A 22,958-nucleotide genomic window follows, 5' to 3' on the forward strand; every position below is an offset into this window, starting at 1 on the left:
GTATTTGACACTAATAATATGTGTATTTGACAATGAAGCCTGTGACAAGTGACATGCCCATAGGGTGCTGGCAACGGGGAAATGAAGGAGAATTTACTTGACAGACAGTTCTGGTCCTACATCACATAGGAAGATCTTGTGTAACAGGATTTTCATTTGTGAAAACATAAAAAGGTACTATAAATTTCCCAGATGCTCACTCTTGATTTTTTTTAACATACATTTTCAAAAGTTACTGTGATAAAAGAGTCACAATAATCTTAAATTCGTGTGACTATTCGCACTAAAGACTTGGTACACGCTTAAGTTAAAGTGAAAATATCATTTAATTAAGAAATATACATAAAATTGTGGGGTCACATTTACATATCTATATATGATTTCAGGATGTCTAGTGAAATATATACTCAGTGTGTTAAACAAAGTGGCAAACAGAAGCATCCAAACTGTTATTAGCTGGAATAAAATTAAATGGAACTTTGCTGTTCATACTGACTCGTCTGTGCATTATATAGTTATAACCGAGTGATGCAGTGGGAAACACAGGTTAAGTACAGAATAGAAAGTCCCTTTCAGCTTTGATCTCACCTAGCCCAACAGGCTGGACATCCATTTGATTTTCCAGGCTGTGCACATACGGCACAGCACTAATCAAAATGAACCTTTCAAACAGCAAGGACTGTCACTTAATGAGCAATATCTGCAGCTGCAGCACAAGATGAGGATTAGAAGGAAGGAGGCAGAAGTCAGGGGAGCTCACTACTCTTGCAAAGAAGCCTAAAACTAATGTTCTGATGACAAATTCTCATGCTGTTGTTCTTAGAAAAGCATGTGCAGATGTTAAGTCAAAGGAGGGGCAAAGTTTGGTGGTTGAGTGGGGTTTGGTTTTGTGTGTGTGTGTCTGTTTTAATACTTGGAAGGTATGATAAGGACCTTTCACTTAAAAGAATCAATTCCAACCTTACCATGAATATTCTATTATACTTTCATTTCAAGAAATATTTATACTAGTGCTGAAGCTCTACAGTGCCAGAAGTCAGCAGCACAAGTTTGTTGCCAGGTGTGACAGCCTAATGCTGTCATCCATGTGTAAAATAAAAAAAAATAAAAAAGGAAAAAGGAAAATAGAGAATAGAAAAAAGAGAAAGGAAAACATGGAAGAAAAAAGAGAGAAAAAAGAGGAGGGGAAAAAAGATGACGACAAAAAAAAAAAGAATTAAAAAAAAGGCAAGGTGAGAAAGAGTGTGGAAAATAGTGTTCTCCCAGGAGAGGGAGTCTGAATGCAATTCCCTAGCATACACAGGAGGCACATCCCTACATGTTCCTTTCAGATGCCATGGTCCAGAAATTCCTTACTATTTATGTAGATGTGGGGTTTAATACAGTGTCCCCTGTAATTCTTTTTTATTAAAAAAAAGCAGCTTTAACCACACACTTTATAAGATGCATTTTATAGATGGTACATTCCTGCTAGATCACTTTTATCTTACTATATTAGTAAGATTAAAACCGTGATCTGAAATAGTTTTGAAGATCTGATTGCAAGACAGTGTAATTTTCTGTTTCATCGATCAGAACACAGAATAAGCATTGCTTTATTGCTATTAAATTGTTTCTTCAGCAATTCTTCTCCCCGTGCCTCCCCCCTTCAATAGCCAGTAAAAAATTGAGGAAAGTTACAGTGTCTAATTAACCATAAAGACATCACAAGTTAAGCCTGTTGAAGTCTGTTGCATAGTAGCAGTGGCAGTCATTCATTTCAGATCATTGTCGAGTAAATTCACAACTTTGCAGAAGCAATCATTTAACATATACATGAGATATTTATGGGCAATCTGATGAGAACGATTTTTGGTCTAAGTTAGAGTTAAATCAATACAGACAGAATATGAAAATACTGTATTATAAAATTATAAAGCTTTTCATAAATGATTATGAAAGTTCTTAAAATAAATTATATATGAGAACCCTACAGCCCCTATATAAATAATTTAAAACAAACACACCAAAAAAAAAAAAAAATCAAACCAGTAGCTGCGTTACTCTGCAATAACTAAGGAGACAAAATGAAAGTAAAACAAGATAATCAATATATCCATGACTACATCCAGATCATTTTCTGCGACACCTAATACATTCCCTCTACATGCATAGAAGAATAAGTTATATTCAGACCACTTAATATTTTAGATGTATTAATATTTTATGTATATTTTGTGCCTCCTTCCACTAACTACATCATATCAACCTAACGTACCTTTTTTTTGTTTTGCGTTTGCAACCCCTAAACACACGTTGAAATTATTCTTCTTGGTAATCAGTATTACCCAGTTATTTGACCCCTGCAAGCAAGTTCTTTAAGAAAAAAAACCCTGAAGCTTCTTTGTACAAAGGCACCCATTTATTAACGAGAAAGGACATCCAGAGAGAAGCATCTTTTTAGCTACTGACCATCATGTCTATTAGTCGGCTAGAAATGTGCTAGACAATCAGTTCTGAAACTCAGTTATTCAGCTCTCTTGCACATTACTGTGCTAACTTTAACCAATAGTGCTTCTGACAAAAGCGCTGCACTGACTCATACTTTGGCACTAAAAGGCAGTGAGTGTGAATTCAGCAACTGACAGCAGCAGGTTAAAAAAAAGGTGCTTAAAGAGGGTTTAAAGTTGAAGTAACAATACATTTATGTAGCGAAGGAAAATTCTCAAATGTGACTTCATTTGCCTACCTTGTCATTTAAGGTGGGGTCATTCAATGAATAGAGTTTATTTGTAATATCTTTGCCAATAAGATACTTAAAGATCTCATAAAGAAATGGCTCAGATTCCAGAAAATAAGTCAGCCTTTCCCTGGACCAGCACAGGAACTTGCAGTTATCATCTGCGACAATCGTGACCTGAGAAAATACATGCTCAGAATTAGAACTCCTCTCTTGCTTTAAAATAAGCAATACCATTTTATTTATGCCTCCAGTTAAAGAACTCTTAAAACCACATAACTTTTCACCATCCCTTAGAACATGGTGTTGACAAACATCAAACAGCTCAGATATTTATTATAATAATATTTTTAATTGATAACTGTGGCCAGTTTGTTTCTCAGAAAACCTGGGGGAGATAATAGGGGAAAAAGTCTCTCATAAGTTCCCAGACTGTAGAAGTGTTTATGTTAGAGGAGATTTACATATAAACTCAGTCCTACAGTGATGACACTACTCACATCTCAGCAGGCCCACATGTTGCTTGGTTTTATGTTGCTGCCACCAAACAAGAACAACTGCTATTTCTCAAGATCTCCAAAGAGTATTTAGTGATTAAAAAAAACCACCACCAAAACCCAAAAAACCACCGCCACCAAAACCAACAAAACCAAAAACCAAAACTTATTTTCATCTGTCTTCACTGTCAGCCCTGTTGATTCCACAAGTACCACCTTGTAGCAGCTGAGCTAAGGCTCCATTTGCTCAGTTACTGATAATTCAGCTAACAATAGTTACGGAGGAGCTTGTACCCTCTCCTGGGAGGCTGGACCTGTCAGGTTCATACCCCTGTGCTGGCAGAGGCCTACAGCTCATCAAAACCTGCACCGCTCGGTGATACCCAACAGTGTGTTTTGCAAGGAAAAGTCAGTCACTTGCAGAAGAAATCTGGTGGCCTCTGCTATTGCAAGCTAACGTTACCTCCTGAAAAATTAAAAATATACAAAGCCTAAGAAATAACGGGAAACTGTCACGTATCCATGGATTTTAATGTTACAGTCTGTCATACAGGCACACAGGCTGAGCAGGAATTCGCCAGCGCTGCCAGCAGATGGGGTCCTTAAGACTGGATCTGTGTCCTCTTGCAGTGGCAATGCTGAGAGTGTTTATATGGCAGTAACAAGCAGAACTCACGAGTGAAGGATGTACCCCGCACCAGACTACAATAATTTTTAAGGCAGGCAGAAGTTAAGGCACGAGCCTTTTCCCTCAGAGGGACCGATTCGTGTCCAGTCACTTACGAGAGAAATAAGCTGTGCCACGAAGGCGGACGTGCTGCAGGACAGCTCGCTGCTGCGAAATGAATACATCTGGACAGTTCTCTCTCCTTGGCATTAAGCCTAGTGTTTGACTGGAACATATGACATCAATCACTGATTTTAGAGTCTACATTGATCTCCCTCCCCTTCTGCCAGGGTATCCGTGTGGATGTGCCCAGCCAGCTACTGTCCAGTCATTACTACACATAGGCGGTTAAAAATACCAAGTAAGAGGTAGCAAAATAGCCGTTTCACTACTATGTGAAAAAAATTATCTAACAAATTTTTTTCCCCACAAACCATAATATATCCTTTAATGCACTAGTATAATTACACTGCTAGAGACATACACCCTTGTTGTCCTCTGTATGAATATTTTTATTCAGAACAGTGTTATCTCTTTCAGTTTGTTGCTTTAAACAACTTTCAGTGACAGAAGTATTCATACATTTAGATAAATACCAATTACTAGTGCCTGAATTTTTAGTCTTTCATTTTAGTAACACCAAGTATTACAATAGTTAACTTTACTTTTCTGTTTTTGAACCAGTGATGAGACTGCTCACATCATCTCTTTTTCTGATAAAGCGGTCTCTTGAATTATTTGTCCTGAATAATCATTTAACATTACATAAACTCACAAACAGTAAAAGAGAACAGAATAGCAAAAGCCAGGCTGTTCAGGGAATGCCATGATAATATTGTTTTGCAGCACTTAATTTTAAAAGTTATTTTTGATATGGTCCACAAAACACCAGGACTAGAAAGCTCTCAAAATTATGCAAGCCAAATAGTTTGTTGTTGATCAAACTTATACTCTGTTCTTTTATTATCTCGTTTGTTCATAGGCAGTGACTTTTAAACCAAAGTGTACCTGGAATTTCTCACCCCGGTTCATCTGTGTTGATCGAAATTCAGGAGAATCTATGAAGGCACAGGGGTAAATATTATGTAGAAAATGCCCTCGATAAGACACCTTCATTCTGGAAAAAAAAAAAAATGTATGAATCAACATTTTAGAGTCATAGTAGCTGATTAATTCAATCTAAATTCAGATATGATTATTGACAGTGGTAATGCAGAAGGTAACAGGTGAAACTATGTTCCTTTTCTGGTATTTCAGCCCCAGAACTACGCTATCTTCTGCCTAAACTCCCACTGATTCCTAGCAAAACAGGCTGCCAGCCAATTTGAGTTGCCAACTGTGGTGTGTATCCTCGTGGATATTGTTATTCGAAATTAAAAAGATCTGAAGGGTTATGCTACACAGTCAGAGAAGAATCGGGCTTCCTTTAGATAACTGGCTTTGCAGCAATGAGCAGCAAATGACTTCAGAGAAAAACTATGACACCTGACATCACCGTTGCTGTCAACAGAAAACTGTTAAAATGTTGGCCAAGACTTAGCAAGAGCCTCAAAATGACAGTCTGGCCATGGGCATTTATTTCACCCTTTCTCACCTGGGTCCTGTCAGGCTCTGGGCAGTGCACCTGCTCCTCTCTGTTTGCACGTGTGTATGCAATGAATCAATTCCAATAGGCCTGTTGATTTAAAGTCTACTGGAGGGTTATTTTTCACTTCCCTCATGCACAATATTTTTTAACCTTAAAACCTGAAATGCACTGAGAAGACGACTTGGATATCTAAGACTTAAACAAATCTCTTGCTTTTTTTCTGGAAGACACTACCTCTGGTCTTATGCAAATTTAATTCCATTAAAATCCTTGCAGCTGCACACACAAGTGGAGGCAGAATATTTTTGCACTAAGAGACATAATTGTGATTTGAAAACTGTGTCACAAAATAATCTATGGCTATAGACTATTTGGCTATAGATCATAACATGCAAATGGTAACATTTAAAAAGCTAACAAAAACCTCAACAACTTTCTAATCTATTCAACCATCACACAAAGCATAAGACTGTCCCCAAGCTTCACAGAACCTACTTCCCCTTCAGCAGGATGCTTAGCCTATCATCAACAGATGTTTTATCTTCTGCAGCATAGGCTTGACCTGTCTTTAAAGTCTGAATGTTGCAGAATTGTCCAGTTAGTCTTTGGAAGAGCTCTGGAGGCACATGGAGAGGTTCAAACGTTCTCTTGTAGAGGCTACTAAGCTCCTTCTCTATCTTGATCTAGAATGCAAAAACAAAAGACATCAATAAACACAAAGGCATTAGTTAAAAAAAAGGTTAGACTGCATGTATGCTTTAGTTACTAAATTTGATGAACATCTTTGTCTTTGTTACATTTAGGCAAGGAAAAAAAGTGGTAAATGTGTGACATCTTTCCACAAACACTGCCTATGAGATGGCAGCCAAAACCTTATCTAAAATTAGCCAGGGCGGCAAACTGCTGTAGGATGCTGTTCCATCCCAGTGGTACCCATAATCAAGGAGTCTTTTGAGACATCAGTTGATGTAACAGCAAATAGGACTTGGGCCAGAATTACACAGGGAAGAGGAAAAAGAAAAAAAAAAAAAAAAGAGTTTGCCTGCTTTTTTTTTTTTTTTTTTTTAAACACCACATGCACAACTCTTTCTGACCATCTCTCAGGCTCCCCTGGGAGCCCATTTCATCCCTGAGCGTCTTAGCTTACTTGCAGCAGAAAAGCAGGACTATGAGTCCTGAAAAACAAACCCATCCTATTGAAACCACGTGGGATGAGGGAGGAAAGAAAATATTGCCAGCTGAACATCCCACATCTAGGAGCCCACCCAAACTCAGGCAGCAGCAGTGAGGGAAAGAAGTCAGCTGAAGGCCCAATCCTGGAAGTCTTTCCTGAATGAAGGCAGCAAGAAATGAGACAGTGTCCTGGCCTCCCCGAAAGCAAAGGCAGCCCGAACAAAGCCTGCATACTTTCTGGGAGGAAAACAGATGAAAATAATAAGCATCAGATAATGGAAAGATAAAAGACAGATAGAACAGAAAATAAGATAAAGCAACCAAGAAAAAAGGCAGAAAAACAGGAAAAGGAGTCACCACTTAAACCAATGAGAATACTGCAAGTTTACACAATTTTCTATTTTTTTTTTTTGTATTTCAATATAAAAAAGAGGGGAGGAGAGAAGGCAGCAGCACAGAAGTCACTTTTGAGCTGATTGTAGCCAACAGTAGGAATTGAGAAACTTCTGGTGACCTTGAGGCTGGAGGAGGTGGAAAATCCAGAATGACCATGGCATGCCCCAGGCTGTCTGAAGCCAATGAGGGCTTCAAACTGTCACGTACCCACTATTCTCTCCCCAGGAGAGTATTTCAGGGTGAAAATATTAGTCTTTAGCCCCTAAGAGATAGATGTATTCTACATCAAAAATCCTCCCTGAGCTGTTCTCGGTAGATATTACATGTGTGTGTGAAACAGCAAGTCAAACATAACAAAAAGTTTTTGGAAAACTGAGAAGGTTTCCTTGTTACACTTCAAGTGTATTTAAATATGGGGCAAACTGAGCCGAGGCAGAAACTTTCTAGTTGTGTGGAACCATGTTTGGAGCATTTCACACACAGCCTCAGTCACTGGATGCCATCAATCCCACATACGGGCCATGGAACACCACGGAAATCACTCTGGAAATGACAATCCCATAGGCAGAGATGGTGGGTTAACCCCATAGAAATATTCTAGTGTATAGGACCACTGCAACTCAAAGAAAGATAAATTCCTTTCTCAGATGAACACACAAGCGGCTCCCAAGACTCCCAAATTCAAAACAACACATACAGACATGAGGACAGGATTTGGTCTTGGAGTGCTAATGAAATCCCTGAACTAGCACCTAATTCAGGTTTTATGACCTTCCTCTGATGTACAATACTTAAAAGGGAAAGCAGGCATAACCAGTTTCTTAAAGATTGATCAGGTTGGACGCTGTAGATCTATTTTAGATGATCTCCCTTGCAACAGACTATTCACTGCTTCTCCAGTCATGCCTGTGGGTCATATTCCAAATGAGCCATATGGGTAGGTGTAATGTTTTGTTCAGCAGTGGTTGAAATATTCTGGGACCCTGCCAGAGCTCCCAGTCAGAGCTCTGTAGAGACACCGATTAGACTCTTTCAGCTGCTGCTCCAACTAAAAAAGCCAAATCCGTAAAGCTCCAAGGAGTCAAAACCACAGAAATAATCTTCTGATCAGAAGAGAAACTCACTGCTATTCTGCATGCTCCATTTAATAAAATAAATATTTAACAACCAAACATATAAATTATTCATTTTGTAATATGACTAACTTGTAATTATTCTTCCATTCCTTTCCTTAAAAATGTCATTTGTGAAGATGACTAAATAAAATTGATTTTGAGATGGGCAATACAATATTTGCAGACAGAAAAATCTCATTCAAAATTATTTCCTGAGAGTTTTTTTTCCCCATTCTCTAGCTTTCTATAGGAAAAGCACTTAAATCCAGCCTTCAAGTTCATAATAAACAGAATGTGTAAGACAGCTAAAAAGACATGCATGACTATTAGGCAGAATTTCAAGTAAGTTTGCTGACCACAGTCTGTAACCAAAGAGATTCATATATTGTTTGGGATATTACACTGATTCCATATAATTTCAACTACTGTTTAAATTCACACAATTTACCAGGTATTTAGAGCACAGTCTTCAGAGAAGCTGCAGTGGTCGTAATGTAAGTCTGAAAGGCAGACTTCAGTTCTTCACGGTGTTATGGTTCAGACCAGCATGAAGCAATTTCAATTTTTTTTTCCTCATACTGCTAGAGAGCAGCAGTGAAATGCACCTCACCTAACTATGACTAAATAAAGCTAGGTTAGTAGTTTGTAATGGTTGTGCAGACTTGTTCTCTAGCCAGTGGAGAGATGTCATTATCACATTTTAAACAAATACTGGGTAGGTGGATTGAATCACACTGAACAACCAGCTTAAACTAGATGTTTAACTTGGAGATGGCTGGAGTGAGACAAGATGATTACAATTCCCATTCCATAAGGCAAAGCTACTGTTGCTGAAGTAGAGACCACAAATAATTACTTTTACTCTTTGAAAATACTCTTAATTGTTAGACTCAAATATTACATACTTCCTCTCAGAGGCCTTTTATTTCTGGGAGTGTCCATGTCTTGAATGAGGTAGTATTTTACAACAAGTATCAGAATGTGACTGAGACTATGTAACAAAATAGTCAATGCCTGTGTAGAGCACTTCCCAGTTGAAAGGATTTGATATTACTCCTGCATTTCACTGGGTTTATTTCCCACATATTTCTGTCTTTAGAAAGCAGTTCAATATTGCAGAAGATTAAGAGAGATTCCGTAGGCCAAGAACGCAACAGGATCTCATCCCATACTAAAGACCAGAGCACCTGTACAGGATATGTAGCTGCAGATGCAAACATGTCAAGTCCAGCTTCACTGGCTCTACATCATCACAACTGTTATTTTGTGTGGTGCGTTGGGCATCATGGCCACGGCTGACTGGCAGAAATACGGTGCAGTTTCACCATGCTGATGACAACACATGAATGGATTGAATAGTCTAAAACAATAGCATCAGCAATACAAACCAAACAGGAACTTACCCTTTAACTGGGAAGATTACTCTCTAAGAGCAAGTAATTTAAAATGACTAGAAATATTCACAACACATCTATAAATGTCTAGTAGTAGATCAGTCTAGCTAGTTTTAAGCAAGACAGAAGTCAGGCTTTATGCTGCGTTGCCAGGAAAGCAGGAGGTTGCTAATTTCCCAGCTGCTTTCTCGCACAGGCTGCGCTGACTTGGTGAAGAGCTTATTTCCAGCTAGGTTGTGTATAGTGGTGTTTTTTTGGTGTTTTGTTCGTTTGTTTTAAATACCAGCTGTTACACACTTCCAGAATGTATCTGACTTTGGGCAAAGGCAGAGTTATTCTGCTTATAATGTAAGCAGAGATTTATAATGTGAAGATTACAGGAATATATATATATCTGCCTTAGGTTTTTGGAGGCTACAGAACATAATGTTAACATTTTGGACACTTCGCACTTCATTAATATTTGGTTAGCACATAATAGCAACTACTATATTAAAGATTATCTAGTTTTGATGTGCATATGCCAAGAGAAAGCTGGGTTGCTAATAATTTTACAGAAACAGAATATATTTCTGGATGAATAATACCGACAAAATAAATTGATTTTCTGTTTAGCTGAAGGCAGGGCAAAGAATCCTGCATTTTTGGTATACATTTCAATTATATTCTTAGAGTGCATTTGAAGCAAGTCATACCAATGCATCCTGCTAAAGGCAACAAAAAGAGCAGCAAAATTCCCAGACGTGACCCTCAAAACTCAATGAATGCTCTAAATGAGATAAAAGGAAGGATCCTCTTAGTTAATACTGCTCTTCCCACAGCTTACTCAGTTTTGCTGTTTATCTCTGAGTCCCACAGGTGGTAGTACCATCTCACCTTTCATTTGCATTTAAAAGGAATGTGGCAGTACAAAACATACGGGCTAAAACACTTGTCAGCAAAGCAAAGAGTGTGAAGGTCATTTATAAATGGACATCAGCATTTGTTTTTATGTTGAAATAACAGTCTGTCGGGGCACTTGTGATTGATAAATCTCCCTTCTCACCACAGAGGATGTTCAAGAGTTAAAAGGAAAGTCTGATCTCTCATAAACTCCTTTTTTTTTTTTTTTTTTTTAAATACCATCTTGGAATGCTCAATTTTAAGTTTCTTGGTAGGATTTTATTTCAGGAGGGCCTGTATGCATGTACACTTGTGGGTGGGGAAAATGACAAAAAAAACCCCCCACAAACAAAAAACCAACCAGCCAAGCCACAAAGACAAACAAACAAGCCACACAAAACAAAACACACCAACCCCCAAACTACCACTTCTGGTGTCTCTGCAAAGAAACTATGTGACCCCTTCCTTACTACCTAAACCAAACCAAAACACAACAGTCAAAACCAGTCAACAGTAATCTCTAAAGTCAAATCCTTTTTCAAGAATATGGATTTCAGGTAAATAATAACGTACCACACTAGATCATACTTATGGTCTGGATCCTTCCTGAAGTAGCTAACTGACTTTGTCCAAAAGAACTGCTGTGGAATTTTTGTCCAAACAACATGGGCAAAAATTCCTTCTTCTTGCACCTTACTAGACTGCTTGTGCAATTTTGCTGTTATACATACCGGTCTTCTCTTATACACCAGGTATATGAAATGTAAAAGGTTGACAACCAAAAACACAGAATTCCAGATCATTATGTCCAAGGCACAACGGTAGAGCGTAGCCCAAATGATGAACAAAGCACATCCTGTAAAAGTTAAAAAAAAAAGCAGCAAGTTAAATTTCACTGAACGATAAACACATTTGTACAAAGCCATCACAAATGTGTCCACTGGGTGCAATTACACTGAAAAGCAATATATTCTACGTTACTACAGTTGGGCTCTGTGGGTCAACGCATGGGCTAGCTAATCACTACAATGCACTGAGAGCAGGCTGGCAGTCTATCTATAGACTGCAGTCCTATTGCATGCAACTGCAGTTCTGGAGCAATAATAATTCAGATCAGGACTGAGGAAAGTAGAAAGGTGCAGCCCACAATGGTCTGTTACAAAAAATGAAGTAGGAATAGGCCAGGAGAAAACTATCTTCAGTAAAAAAAAATAAAAATTAAGCAGCTCACAAAACTTTAATACTACTTTGCGTTGATTAGACAAACAAGAGCCTAGAAATGAATGTTTGTTGCTCATATCAGTAACAATCATATTTAACTAGCGAGCAGCAGTTGCATGAAAAGCCTCTAAAGTCATACACAGATATTTTTGAAAATTTGAAGGCAGTATCATTGCTGCATTTTGACAAGATCACAGCAGGAACCCAAATTCTCCTGTATGACATCAAAGAGAAAACTTCAAATACTGACTTTTTTTAGCTGCTTTACTTTGAATAATGACAATTGCTTTAAAAGATAAGGCATGTTGCATGATTAGGGATTCTATTTTTAGCCTATAAAGACAACACTTATCAAATGATAGGTTATGCATCAGTGAGTACCTCCCAGATAACTGAACTTACCACCTGACAGAGGTGGCTGTATAGATCACAAATATATTTTCCCTTAAGTTTCATGCAACGACAACAAGGAGAATGTACCAAATTAGTGTCCCTTCTCCCTGAAAAAGATGCTGAATTCATGAACTCAGTATTATATTAATATATTCTGTCTGGGTTGTTGACTGACTAGGCAGAACTTACGTATAGATCAGAAAAATGAAAATACGGTGACTCTTGATCAGCTGGTTAATTAGACTACAAGGGATGAGAGGACACAAGGTCTGGAAGTATTGAAGAGGAGCAACATTGTAGAGCAGCACAGAGATGCGGGAGGGTCATCAAAGCAGAGGGGACAGACCCCTAGGAACCGTGCTTCATTACTGATGCTACCCACAGTAAATCTGCTTCCAGGTGCCACCTCAGCTTGCAAAACTCTGATTCCATACCTGCTCAAACTGCAACAAGACCTACAGACCAAAGTGGCAAGCTCAGCAAGAGCAGAGCTCCAATTGCTTTTAAAATGAGTACTAGGCAAACAAAAGGTCTTGCAACACTCAGACTCTTGGTCGTCTGTGCAGTCTGGTTTAATAAGTTATCCTATAACAGCTATAAAAAAAGAAAAGGCAAGATCATTGTAAATTCAGCCATAAAAGTTATATAATAAAATTTACCTGCGCTATTATACAAGTAAGCATTCTCACTTAAAACTACTTCAGCATGCTCTGTGTTGTGATACACTTGGCTTTATCTTTCTTACGCTGCAATGAGTCACTACTCCTCCTTTGATCACAGGGACATTGTCCCACACAAAGTACAGGGGCTTTGAAACAGCTGTTGGACTGCAGAAGTATTACAAATGAAGCCACACTTGCTCAGTCTCAAGTGCGCCAAATTTAGTTTTTCTGCTGAAGTCAAATTTTGGTGTTGCCAGATGCCTACAGTGGTGGAGGAAATTTGACTGACTTCAGCAGAACACAAACTGCACTCCATATTGAAAGCCCCTGCTTCTATGTCAGCAATGAAAATAATGCCAGTGACCTGCAAGTGTCACGTGTTTGAACCCCCATCTAAGGAACACATGGGCTGACATCAGGCTTCTCCAAGGAAAATCTCAGCTTCTGCAGACATACTAAGCCAGTGCAGCAGCCAATAAACAGTCCCAGTACTTACTTGGAACCTAAAATTAAGGTCTTAAGGATCCATAGACTGAACTATGATTTGGAATTTAATGAATTTTAAGCAGCCAGTCACACATGAAGTAAATGGGTTCCACTTGTTTTCAAGCTGACATCTTCATAGGTTTGAGTCTCTAAGTTACATTTCTGGAAAATTTTAAGAGGCTAGGCACATATAACCTTCCTAGAAAAGGCATGTCAGGGTAAGAACAGACCCCCCCCCCTTACACCAAAGACACCTTCAGCAGTGTACAATTACCATTAATATCGGCTGTAATTTCATCATAAGCTGAAGGGACCAGCTCCACAATGGCAATGAACTGCTATTTCTGCCACAGGAAAGTCACAAATTTCTCCAGAATAATTCTCCTACCTATGGTGAGCAGGCCTCGCAGAAAAATCATATGAAGGTTCAGAGTGGTTGGAATAACCAGTCCAACTGCAAAGCAAATGTTTGCCACATGGAAAACAAGGTGATGAATCTCTTTCCAGTTTTCACATGCAGTCTCATTGAAAGGCACAAGGGTGGCATTTTTTAAGTCTGGAATAAAACCTAGTGGAGTAACAGTGAGTGGGCTCATTGCTGTAGTATTCATTGTGGAGACTCCTGCAGTGAGAAAACAAACAAACAAATAAAAAAACCAAAACACCAGACATTAAACTGAAATATATTAGACATATACATGGATTTTAGGGTTATTTTCTCTCTTCCCAGGATATATTTTCCATTATAATTCATGAGTGAAAAAAAAAATCTACAAATGCTTAAAAGGGCAACCTAGACCTAAAGTTCAGTAATGCTTTATTATCTTTTTCACTTATGCACTAGACTCAAAGGAGGGCACATTTCAAAATTTGGACCATATGCAAATAAACACTAGCTGCTATGGTTGTAATTTCTCAGTACGACATCCTATGTATTCTTCCTAGTCCTACACAAAATAAAAATCACATTCCAGTCTACCATTTATTGAGTGGGTCTGTGATCTTAGGCACAGTAAATATTTAAGAGACCTTAACAAGCCAGATGAAAATTGAAAGAAAAAAAAGAAAAAAAAGGCTTATGTAGTGCCAGTCTCCTTTATGGCATACAAAGCTGTTCTTCTAAATAAGGAATGGAAGGTCTTAAAGGAGGAACACGTGCTGCTAGGTTGATTAAAAAAAAAAAAAAGCCAACAAACCATACAAAAATGAAAAACAAAGACAGTCTCAGCTTCTGGCTTTCTTGCAGTATTTGCAGGATCATTTGGAGGTCTCCTGAGCCGTGCATCATCTTGTACACATTAACCAGAGTAGGCAAAAAAAACCTCCAAACCACTTTTGAGAACAGAAAAACACACTCTACCACTTCTCCTCCTAGTTGATCAGGTGCCACCAAATCAGAAAGGGAGATGCTCAGGCTGCCAAGTTATGAAAAGGTTGCCAGACTTTCAGGGAAATCACTTGGTCTACCTAGCATGAGCAAGTTTGCATGACCCTTGGTTGTCTGTAGAACTCCTGCAGAAAGTGAGACAGTTTAAAAAAGCGGATTTCTAATCTAAAAATACACAGGGGTTTGTTGTCGTAATAATAATAAATCTAGCATATTTTCTTTTCACACCAATTAAAAGGAAAAAAAAAAAAATCTGTGGGTAAATATCTTCCCAACACAAAGTTAAAAATTCCTACTAAAAACAAACTACAAAGAGAAACTGGAAGATTTCAAGACGCTACCTCTAAAATTTTAAAAGTTGGTCTCTTTAGGGAACTGCAGCTGGTGCTACAAGCACTCCAGAAGGTCTCAACCCAGAGCAGTTCCCAGCTGGAGGGACGTGACTGTTCCTAGACGGGCTGTCAGAAACATGGGAGAGCCCTGTTTTCAGTGAGGCACGTATGGTTCCCCACTGCCACAGCAGTAGATATCGTCTGGAGCTCAGTTTGAGTCTCGTTAATTAAATACATGCACGTACCACTGAGCAAACAGGCTCCACAACACGCAACACGGTGGGATTTGCATTTAAGTAAATTCTGTAGAGACAGTGCACATCCCTGCCGTGTGTGCTTACGAACTGTCATGTAATTCATCTGCTCAGCAGACTTCTGAGTCACAGCTAATACACTCAATATTTCCTGCAAACTGGAACACGCTCAGCATTTCTCTGTTATTTGAAAGCGCTTCTTGCGCTGGAAGTAATTTCGAGTTACTTCAGTTTCACCCATTCTTTTTATTACTTGCCCCCAATTAATTTATGTACAAGGCCTAAGCAAGCTGGACAATTTCTGAAATTAATCAGTCTTTTAAATTAGTGGGAAGAAAGAAATTAGGAAGAAAACCTCAACCCTCTGATGTCTAGAGCCTGTCACAGCCAAGGCATGCTACACAACAAGCAGAGGCATTTTGCAGGATCGATCGCTAGTACAGACATAGTGCTATCCATAACTGAATAGAAATTATTTTCAAATAAAAAAGTGTATCTACTTTGTACCCAAATACATAATTCACTTAAGAAATAAGCACTCTCTTTCCTCTTTCCATTCCTGCATTAGTTATTCACAAAGGTTAATTAAAATGGTGTGTGTGGGGGGGGTGGTATAAAGAAATTCTACACTAAATTGTTTACCGGTAATCACAGTGTCCAAATAAATTCACAGTCCAGGTATAATACAGGCACCATCCAAACAAGCTTCTGTTTTCCTTCAGCTCTTTCACTTGAGTTTAGTGAAAAGAGCCAGGAGAGCAGCTCCACTATCCTGACCAAGCTGCTCACACACAGAGCCAGGCTGCAGGACTGGCATTTTAATGCACTCAAACAGAAGATTATTGCTAACTGGGTAATTGTGTTTGTGCTCATCTTACATGTCTCATCATCGTGCTCCTGTTGTTTTCAACCAATATGAACTCCCTACACTGGGATGGCAGGATCTCTAGATCTTCTGCAGAAAGATATCAGCTGAGTTTCTACCTGCAGTCAGTCTTTCACCACCCAGCCATCTGCCAATAAAAGCACCACTTGACATGGCATCGTGTGGTAACAGAATAAGGCAACCAAACTCACGTACCCACGCAGAACCAGCCGTAAGTCCATCAACTCCTATCAAGATCAAAACAGGCTGCAAGAGGCAACTTCAGTTGCATCCAATTACAAATCAACAAAGCTTTCCCGAAGCTTGATTTTTTTAATAGCAAAATTTTGTACTGTATTGTTGGGAGAACAAAGGCTACCTTATTCTTTAAGACTCGGCTGCAATGTTTGAAGACTGGAAACCCAACAAGCCAAATCAACTGTACAGCACGTGACAATCTCATTTTCCTCACAATTCAGCCAAAACCCCACTCCCCACGTTAGCCACAGATATTGATGCCACAACCCACGAGCAATAAACTGTCATAATAGGAACAGGTTTCTCCAACAAGTTGTTTAAAGCCGTTGACAAGAAGGTGTCCACAGTTGCAGCAACAGGATGTTCAATGAATTTGAAAGTCTGAGCCATCTACTTAGTTGCCTCAATGAGAACCTAAATCCACCCACCTCCATTTTTTATAAAGTTTTGTCTTTAATACCTTGAAGTCCTTATATGAACACATTTGAACTTACTACTCACAAACAAACATTGCAGCACCCCTAACATACTGAAAAATAGTAGAAAGCTGCAGAACTGCTCTGTCAATGCAGTATTTTAAAGCTGGCAGAAATAGATAGATGCTGACTGCAAAATGACACAAGGACGGATTGTGACACTGGCTCTGAAGGAGAGGGACCCTGTTCGAGAACAAACAAAAAAGGCAGACAGAGTTACAAGCTCCAGCCTAAAACGTTTATCTTCAGGTAACAACAGAAAGACAAATATTCAAAATAATAACTCCGTAATTTTTAGATCCAATTCTTTAGTCTTAATGTCTACTGTTGTCAAATAATATTGAAGAATTAGCAAAAAATCTGCTGTTCAACAGATGAACAAGCAACTGGAATTTCCTACCCTCTGCTATCTCAGAGAGTCAAAAATTAGTTTTGGAAATACAGAATCTGGCCTTTGAAACTTTAATTTAGGGTTATATGTGCTAAGGATTAATACAGTATAAGACTCCAAAGTCTTATGCTTAAGTCTTAAACACATGAAGACATATTAATATCAGAAGTTAAGAATGCAACCAACACGGTCAAATAATTTTGGAAAAATTAGGGAAATAGCATCAATTGAAATGTATGTTTTATGGAGCATAAGACAAATAATTGAAATAATATTTTTAATATCCAGTAATTTTTACTTCGTATGGATTTAGATTTACTGATCTAAGAGTCTGAATACTCAGCTGATTTAATACTCAAGCAATTTGTTGTCCAAACAGGAAAAACAAACCAAACAAATGAACTTGAAAAAACTCCACTCAGTGATACTTAATATTAAATCAATCAGAAATTAGTATAGTTAACAACAAAGCCTAAAAAAGCCTATTTTTTCTTCCTGCATGAATTTGATAGAGATTCAAGGTAATAGGTAGTTTTTACATGCAAGTTCTCAGAATGTAAATCAGGATTACTCCAGGATTTTTCTGCACTCAGGGCATCTGTATACAAGAGGCTAAACTTCTGAAAGCCATCCCTAGAAGTATTTAGTCCCTAAATATATAGACACAAAGATGCCTTTAAAATAAAACAGGGGGTTTACAGACACCCACACAACACTTACAGAAGACAGACTTAGCATAAAAGTTTCAAGCAGTTGGTTTCAGTAGGAGAACAGGTCAGCCAAGCTGATATGGGACAGTGCAGAATGTCCCACTCACATCATCATCCACTTTTATTGAGATTATTCATATCCCACAGCTTTACTGTTCCATATTACTCAAGTGAGTTTCTTAAAGCTTTGCTTGATTAGGTTTGTATAGCTTTACAGTCCACCATTTATATAGATGGATTTTGTGAGTCTAAAGAAAATAAAAAGGGGAAAAAGAAAAAAAAAAATCAAGTGGTTTTTGGGGTTGTTTTTGGTTTGTTTTTTTTTTTTTAAACCATATCTGCAGAACTGTAACTACTTTTCTATGGTCTTGTAGCACAAAAGCTGCATCAAAAAACTAGGCAATCAATTTCTTTGCTTTCGTGAGCAGAAGACAAACTATAAGTGCTGGCATAATGAAGTTAATTACAGTGTAAGTTACCAATTTCCGTTTTATAATGAAGTAGAAATGAATGGCAACGCGGTATAAGAAAAGATGTATTTCAATATGCTCTTTGGGGCAAAGTCACTTCCGTTATATACGTTATTAACTACAGAAATTTGTTAAGTTTAACTCTACGATTTATTCTAGAGAAAAGTTAAAATTTTCATTCAGCATAGTTAACAAAAACATTCATGCCATGAGAAATGCTCTTACATACGCTCAACGTAACAGCAGCATAGCTGTACTACAGCGCTGGAAATTTGCTCAGTGCCTTGGAGCTCACCCTCCGTTTCGATCCCGTCGCACGCCGATGTGCAGAAAGCCCGAGTTGAGGGACACGACCGGAGCCGTCACTCCCCAGCCCCACTTTCCCCCGTGCCTCCGAAGCTGCATTTTAGCCCACAACGTGCACAACCCAAAAAGACCGTTTATAATAATAATAATGATTTAAAACCAAACAAACAAACAAACAAAAACCAAGCAACCCGTCCGTTTACCCTGCAAAGAGCCATTTCCAAGGCAGTGCCAGCCCGCAGGAGACACCGGCGGAGCTCCCGTTCCCGTCGGGGCCGTGAGCGGGGCGGCCAGGAGCGCTCCCGGCAGCTGCGCCCGCGGTGAGACACTGCGAGCCCCGGAGTGCCCGAAAGGGGAGCACAGAGACCAGGGCAGAGCCCGCGCTCCGTCCGGCCGCCGCCGGTAAAGCCGCCCCAGCACGGAGCCCGGCCCTCCCGCCGCCGGCCCCGGGGGCAGAGGGACCCCGCCCGCAGCCAGCCGCGGGCACCCACCGCCGCCGCCCAGGTGGACCGCCCCTCCAGCCGCTCACACCCGCCGGCCTCCCCGCCGCACGGCGGTCCCCCCCACTCCCCGGTGCCGGCAGCGCACGGCTGCAGGAGCGCCCCTTACCTGCCCCGTGCCCCTGCCCTCGGAAAAGTTTCCCGGTCGCCCGGAGGGCGCCGCGTCCGGACAGAACAGACTCAGTTTGCTGCTACCCCTCGCCGCTCCCGGCACCACGTCCCCCCTACAGCCACCGAGCCGCCGCTGTGACTAAAATAGGCAGAAGCCGGCGGGAGGCTGCGGGCGGCGCCAGCTCCGGGGCCGGCACCGAGCGGCCGCAGCGCGCAGGCGCCTCCCGCCGGCCCCGGGGGGCTGCGGGCGGCTGGGGGCCGCGGGGCGAGGCGCGGCCGCCAGGGGGCGCTGCAGGGCGGGGCGGGGGGCGCGAGGGGTCAGCGGTGTGGGGTTTGGGAGCCTGGCCCGTTCTCCCCGTTTGGCTCTTACAGCATCACCCCCGGTCCCTCCCGGTTTGAAGCCTGCGAATACTGAGCAGTGCCCAACTTAGGCAGCTAAAACACGTGGGGCAAATCGCCCCGCAAATTCACCCGCGTTCGCCGCAGGGTGAGTCCAGATCTTCGGCCAGGCGCCTCACTTTTGCGTGGTTAAAATTAGAAGAGCTGGATTCTTCCCTAAACGCGTAGCAAGCGGTATTTCCCCTATATGGGAGTCGAGGAGCCACAATAGCCTTTATAAAACTGCTCTTCTCAACTTGGCACCTGCTGTGGCTGCTTTGTCACGAGCATAATGTTTAAGAAATGTCACTGGCTTTGCTGGTGTGGCAGTTTGACAGCTCGCAGAAATGATGTGCTTCCAAAGCAGGCCACTTGTGTCCCTGCGTGTCGGCAGATTGCTCTGCTGATGTCCTGTCTAGCCCTCTCCTGCACCATCACTCTTGCAGGACAGGAACAGTAGCCACCAAGCCTGCTGTCATCTCCAGGACGTTGATGTGTATCATCAGTGATGAAAGGCATTGCAGATACAGCCTATGGGTATCCCAGCCCATCCCAGAACCTGACTGTCAGTGATAAATGAGGATTGCAAAGGCAGAAAATACCTTTCAATACATTCTGATGAGCTATCTACAAAGTGGGGAGGCTTTTTTTCAGCAGCTGAGAGCATATATTCAACATTACACTTAAATATTTTCGGAAAGAAGAATATAGAATCTTGAATGATTTTTGAAGTAACTGTTTATACACATCAACATGTGTTCCAGGAGGCTCCAGCTGTTGGTGTGGTTGTTCTTTCCTCTATATCTTGGAGAAGAGATCTGGATCTTTCCAGTGATGTGCACCATGTGGATAGGGTTTTAATGAAACCTGCTGCCTGGTGTAGAACCTCATTTTCCAAACTATATTATGAATTTATTATGAAGGACTTGATTTGGGACTGTGTTTCCTCTTATGGATGTATTCGCTCTTTCCCAATATGCAGAGTAAGCCAGCTGGAAAAAGGGTAGAAAGAGCGAGTCAGGACAGCATGGACCCAGGAATGGTCATGAGAGATAGCATCTAGCATGTGTTTGAGATTGATAATATTCAGCTATGCTTGCTGGAGCAAAGCCAAGTAGCTTCCAAAAGCAGCACAGAGCAGGCTGGCAGAGGACTCCTATACAAATCTAGACTGAGGTGTAAGCATTCTCTAGCACATTACTGAATCCTATGCATTGGAGAAACAGAGGTTGCTGTGCTAGTTGGGTCTTTTGTAGTCTTTATACTTCTCTCATTACCCTCCAGGTGTTCTCTGTTTTTGCGGGGAGCCTCGGTGATAAACAGTATCTGCTTAGCCCAATGCAGAAAATCCTAGTCAGGAAAGCCTGGCAACGAACTAATAATAGTTGCAGGCATATCAAGGTGTAGAACTTTGTCCTGATTGCAACTGGTCACTTGGGATCTTTGTATTTCAGTATATTCATGATTAAACGTCATTTCCCCTCTGCGGCAGATCAGTAAGAACCAAGACTGTGTGGGTAATGTAGATGGTGGTATCTAGTACAGCTGCCAGCAGCAAGAGAGAAGTGAGGGAGCATCTGAGAGCTGCCTCTATCTCCTGGCCCTCCAAGAGGACCATAAGCAGATGAAGAGCATAGACGTGGCTCTGATGTGGTCTAGCCTTGTGCTGTGGGGTTCACCTGTATGTAGAAGAAAAACCTTTTTTGTAATTGAATGACTATCATCAATTTTATATAGATAATAGTGCATAGTCCTATGCAGATATTAATGGCCATGATTTTACATAATCTTCAGTTACATAGATAATATTGGATAACACAGATAACATTAGCTATAGTTATATAGATAACTTAAACATTCTCTAAGTAGAATGTAGAGTTTATTCTCTTAAACCAAGATCTCCTGTATGGTAGGAGAATGGTCTAGTTTAGTTAAATCCATTTAGTGTCCCACTGTTAAACCACTGTAAACACTTAGAGAGTTGGTTTATCCTCTTATGTCAACAAAGTACAAGTTCATTGAAGTCTGCTAACATAAATTAATCTGACAGAGGCAAGAAATAAATGCTGCTTACATCTGCATTGATGAGGAGTTGACTTCAAATAGCCAGTTCAATTTTTAGAGATTAGTGTTGAATTGATGCATTTTGTTAGCAGAGACAGCTGTTCATTGGTGCAGGCTTTCTCTCTGTTGTGTTTCTCTCTTCTGCTATTAAAGTCTTGATAGCTTAAGTACTTTCTCGAATTATTTAGTTATTTTCCACAGTAATGGTCCGTAGTAGAAAATGTCAGATGGATGTTGCAAATTGCTCAGTCTTGTTCCTTATCTCCAGCGACCTATTTTGTGATCTTCAACAGCACATCCTAACCTCCTGGTGCCTGGCTGTTTTTCTGTATTACAGGGGAAATAAGGCCTGTTGATGGTGCAGGGAGATGTTGCTCAGCAGAGGCTGGAGAGGAGTTCAGAAGTGCAGCTGAGACCAGAGCCTCCCTCTCCTGCTTCCCAGTTCAGCCTAGCTGGGCATCGGCAGACTTCATTAAGCAGATTATAAAGTAACTTTTTGTAAAATTGCAAGTGCTCTGCCTCATCCAAATGAGAGCCTGACTCCACAGCCTTTTTTAGGCAAAGTTTTCACTAAAGAGAACAAAGGCTTTGTATTCTGGGATTCCAGATGTGCCAGGCTGACAGGGCTATTTTCAGACAATGGTGAGATGTATGAAATGTTTCCATTTATAGTTTCAGGAAGCGTACTCAGCATCTACAGGCTAAAAGATGCCTACTCTAAACTAATCTTTTAAACTCCCTCCACAGACAATGCAAGGGGACTCTTTTAGAAAGCAATTAATCGTGTGTGTTTGACAACTGTCTGGAGTGGGACAAAATATGCTGGCATATTTCAGAATTGCCACATTTCAATGAGACAAATCTCGTCACAGATGCTGAAATTATGTGCCATATAACTGAAAAGTTACACATAATTTCCACAGGAAAGAAAAAAAATTTATTTGTGTTCTGCCTGAAAGCATCCTCAAGAATTATGTTTTATTAGAAGGAAGTTTGTATGGAAGAGGTTGTGAATGACAAATACTGACTAAGCTCTTTAATATTCTTGAGGTTTATTTAAGAAGAGTGTGTATGGTCTGGTACATTTTCACCTGAGACTCTGATGGCCACTTTCTGATGTGTTGCAATATAGTCTGGCAATTTTTCCCATGTCACATCTGCAGGGAGGATGTCTCCTGTTTGTACAAGAAGGGCTATATTTGTGAACCTCCTTTGAATCAGTGATATAAAACATTGTATCCTGGAGCTTCTGAGTGTCTGGTA

The 22,958-nt window shown here is 40.3% G+C and overlaps 1 protein-coding gene across 3 annotated transcripts in view; it reads right to left on the reverse strand.

Moving 5' to 3' along the window:
- Nucleotides 1-22,958, reverse strand: part of LOC135987680 (blood vessel epicardial substance) — a 55,053-nt gene that overhangs the window by 9,089 nt on the left and 23,006 nt on the right. Inside the window, exons 1-7 of one of the 3 annotated variants that reach the window (XM_065632732.1) lie at nucleotides 19,252-19,499; nucleotides 17,877-18,114; nucleotides 13,582-13,815; nucleotides 11,163-11,287; nucleotides 5,967-6,154; nucleotides 4,892-5,000; nucleotides 2,729-2,896 (exon numbers count right to left, since the gene is read on the reverse strand). In XM_065632732.1, coding sequence (XP_065488804.1) covers nucleotides 2,729-2,896; nucleotides 4,892-5,000; nucleotides 5,967-6,154; nucleotides 11,163-11,287; nucleotides 13,582-13,804 — 813 coding nt within the window. In that variant the 5' untranslated portion in view covers nucleotides 13,805-13,815; nucleotides 17,877-18,114; nucleotides 19,252-19,499. Of the gene's footprint in view, nucleotides 1-2,728; nucleotides 2,897-4,891; nucleotides 5,001-5,966; nucleotides 6,155-11,162; nucleotides 11,288-13,581; nucleotides 13,816-17,876; nucleotides 18,115-18,845; nucleotides 19,096-19,251 lie in introns of those variants that run through there. The other 2 variants (XM_065632730.1, XM_065632731.1) reach the window with 2 other exon arrangements.

Source organism: Caloenas nicobarica, chromosome 3 (genome assembly GCF_036013445.1).
Source record: "Caloenas nicobarica isolate bCalNic1 chromosome 3, bCalNic1.hap1, whole genome shotgun sequence".
Lineage (NCBI taxonomy): Eukaryota > Metazoa > Chordata > Aves > Columbiformes > Columbidae > Caloenas > Caloenas nicobarica.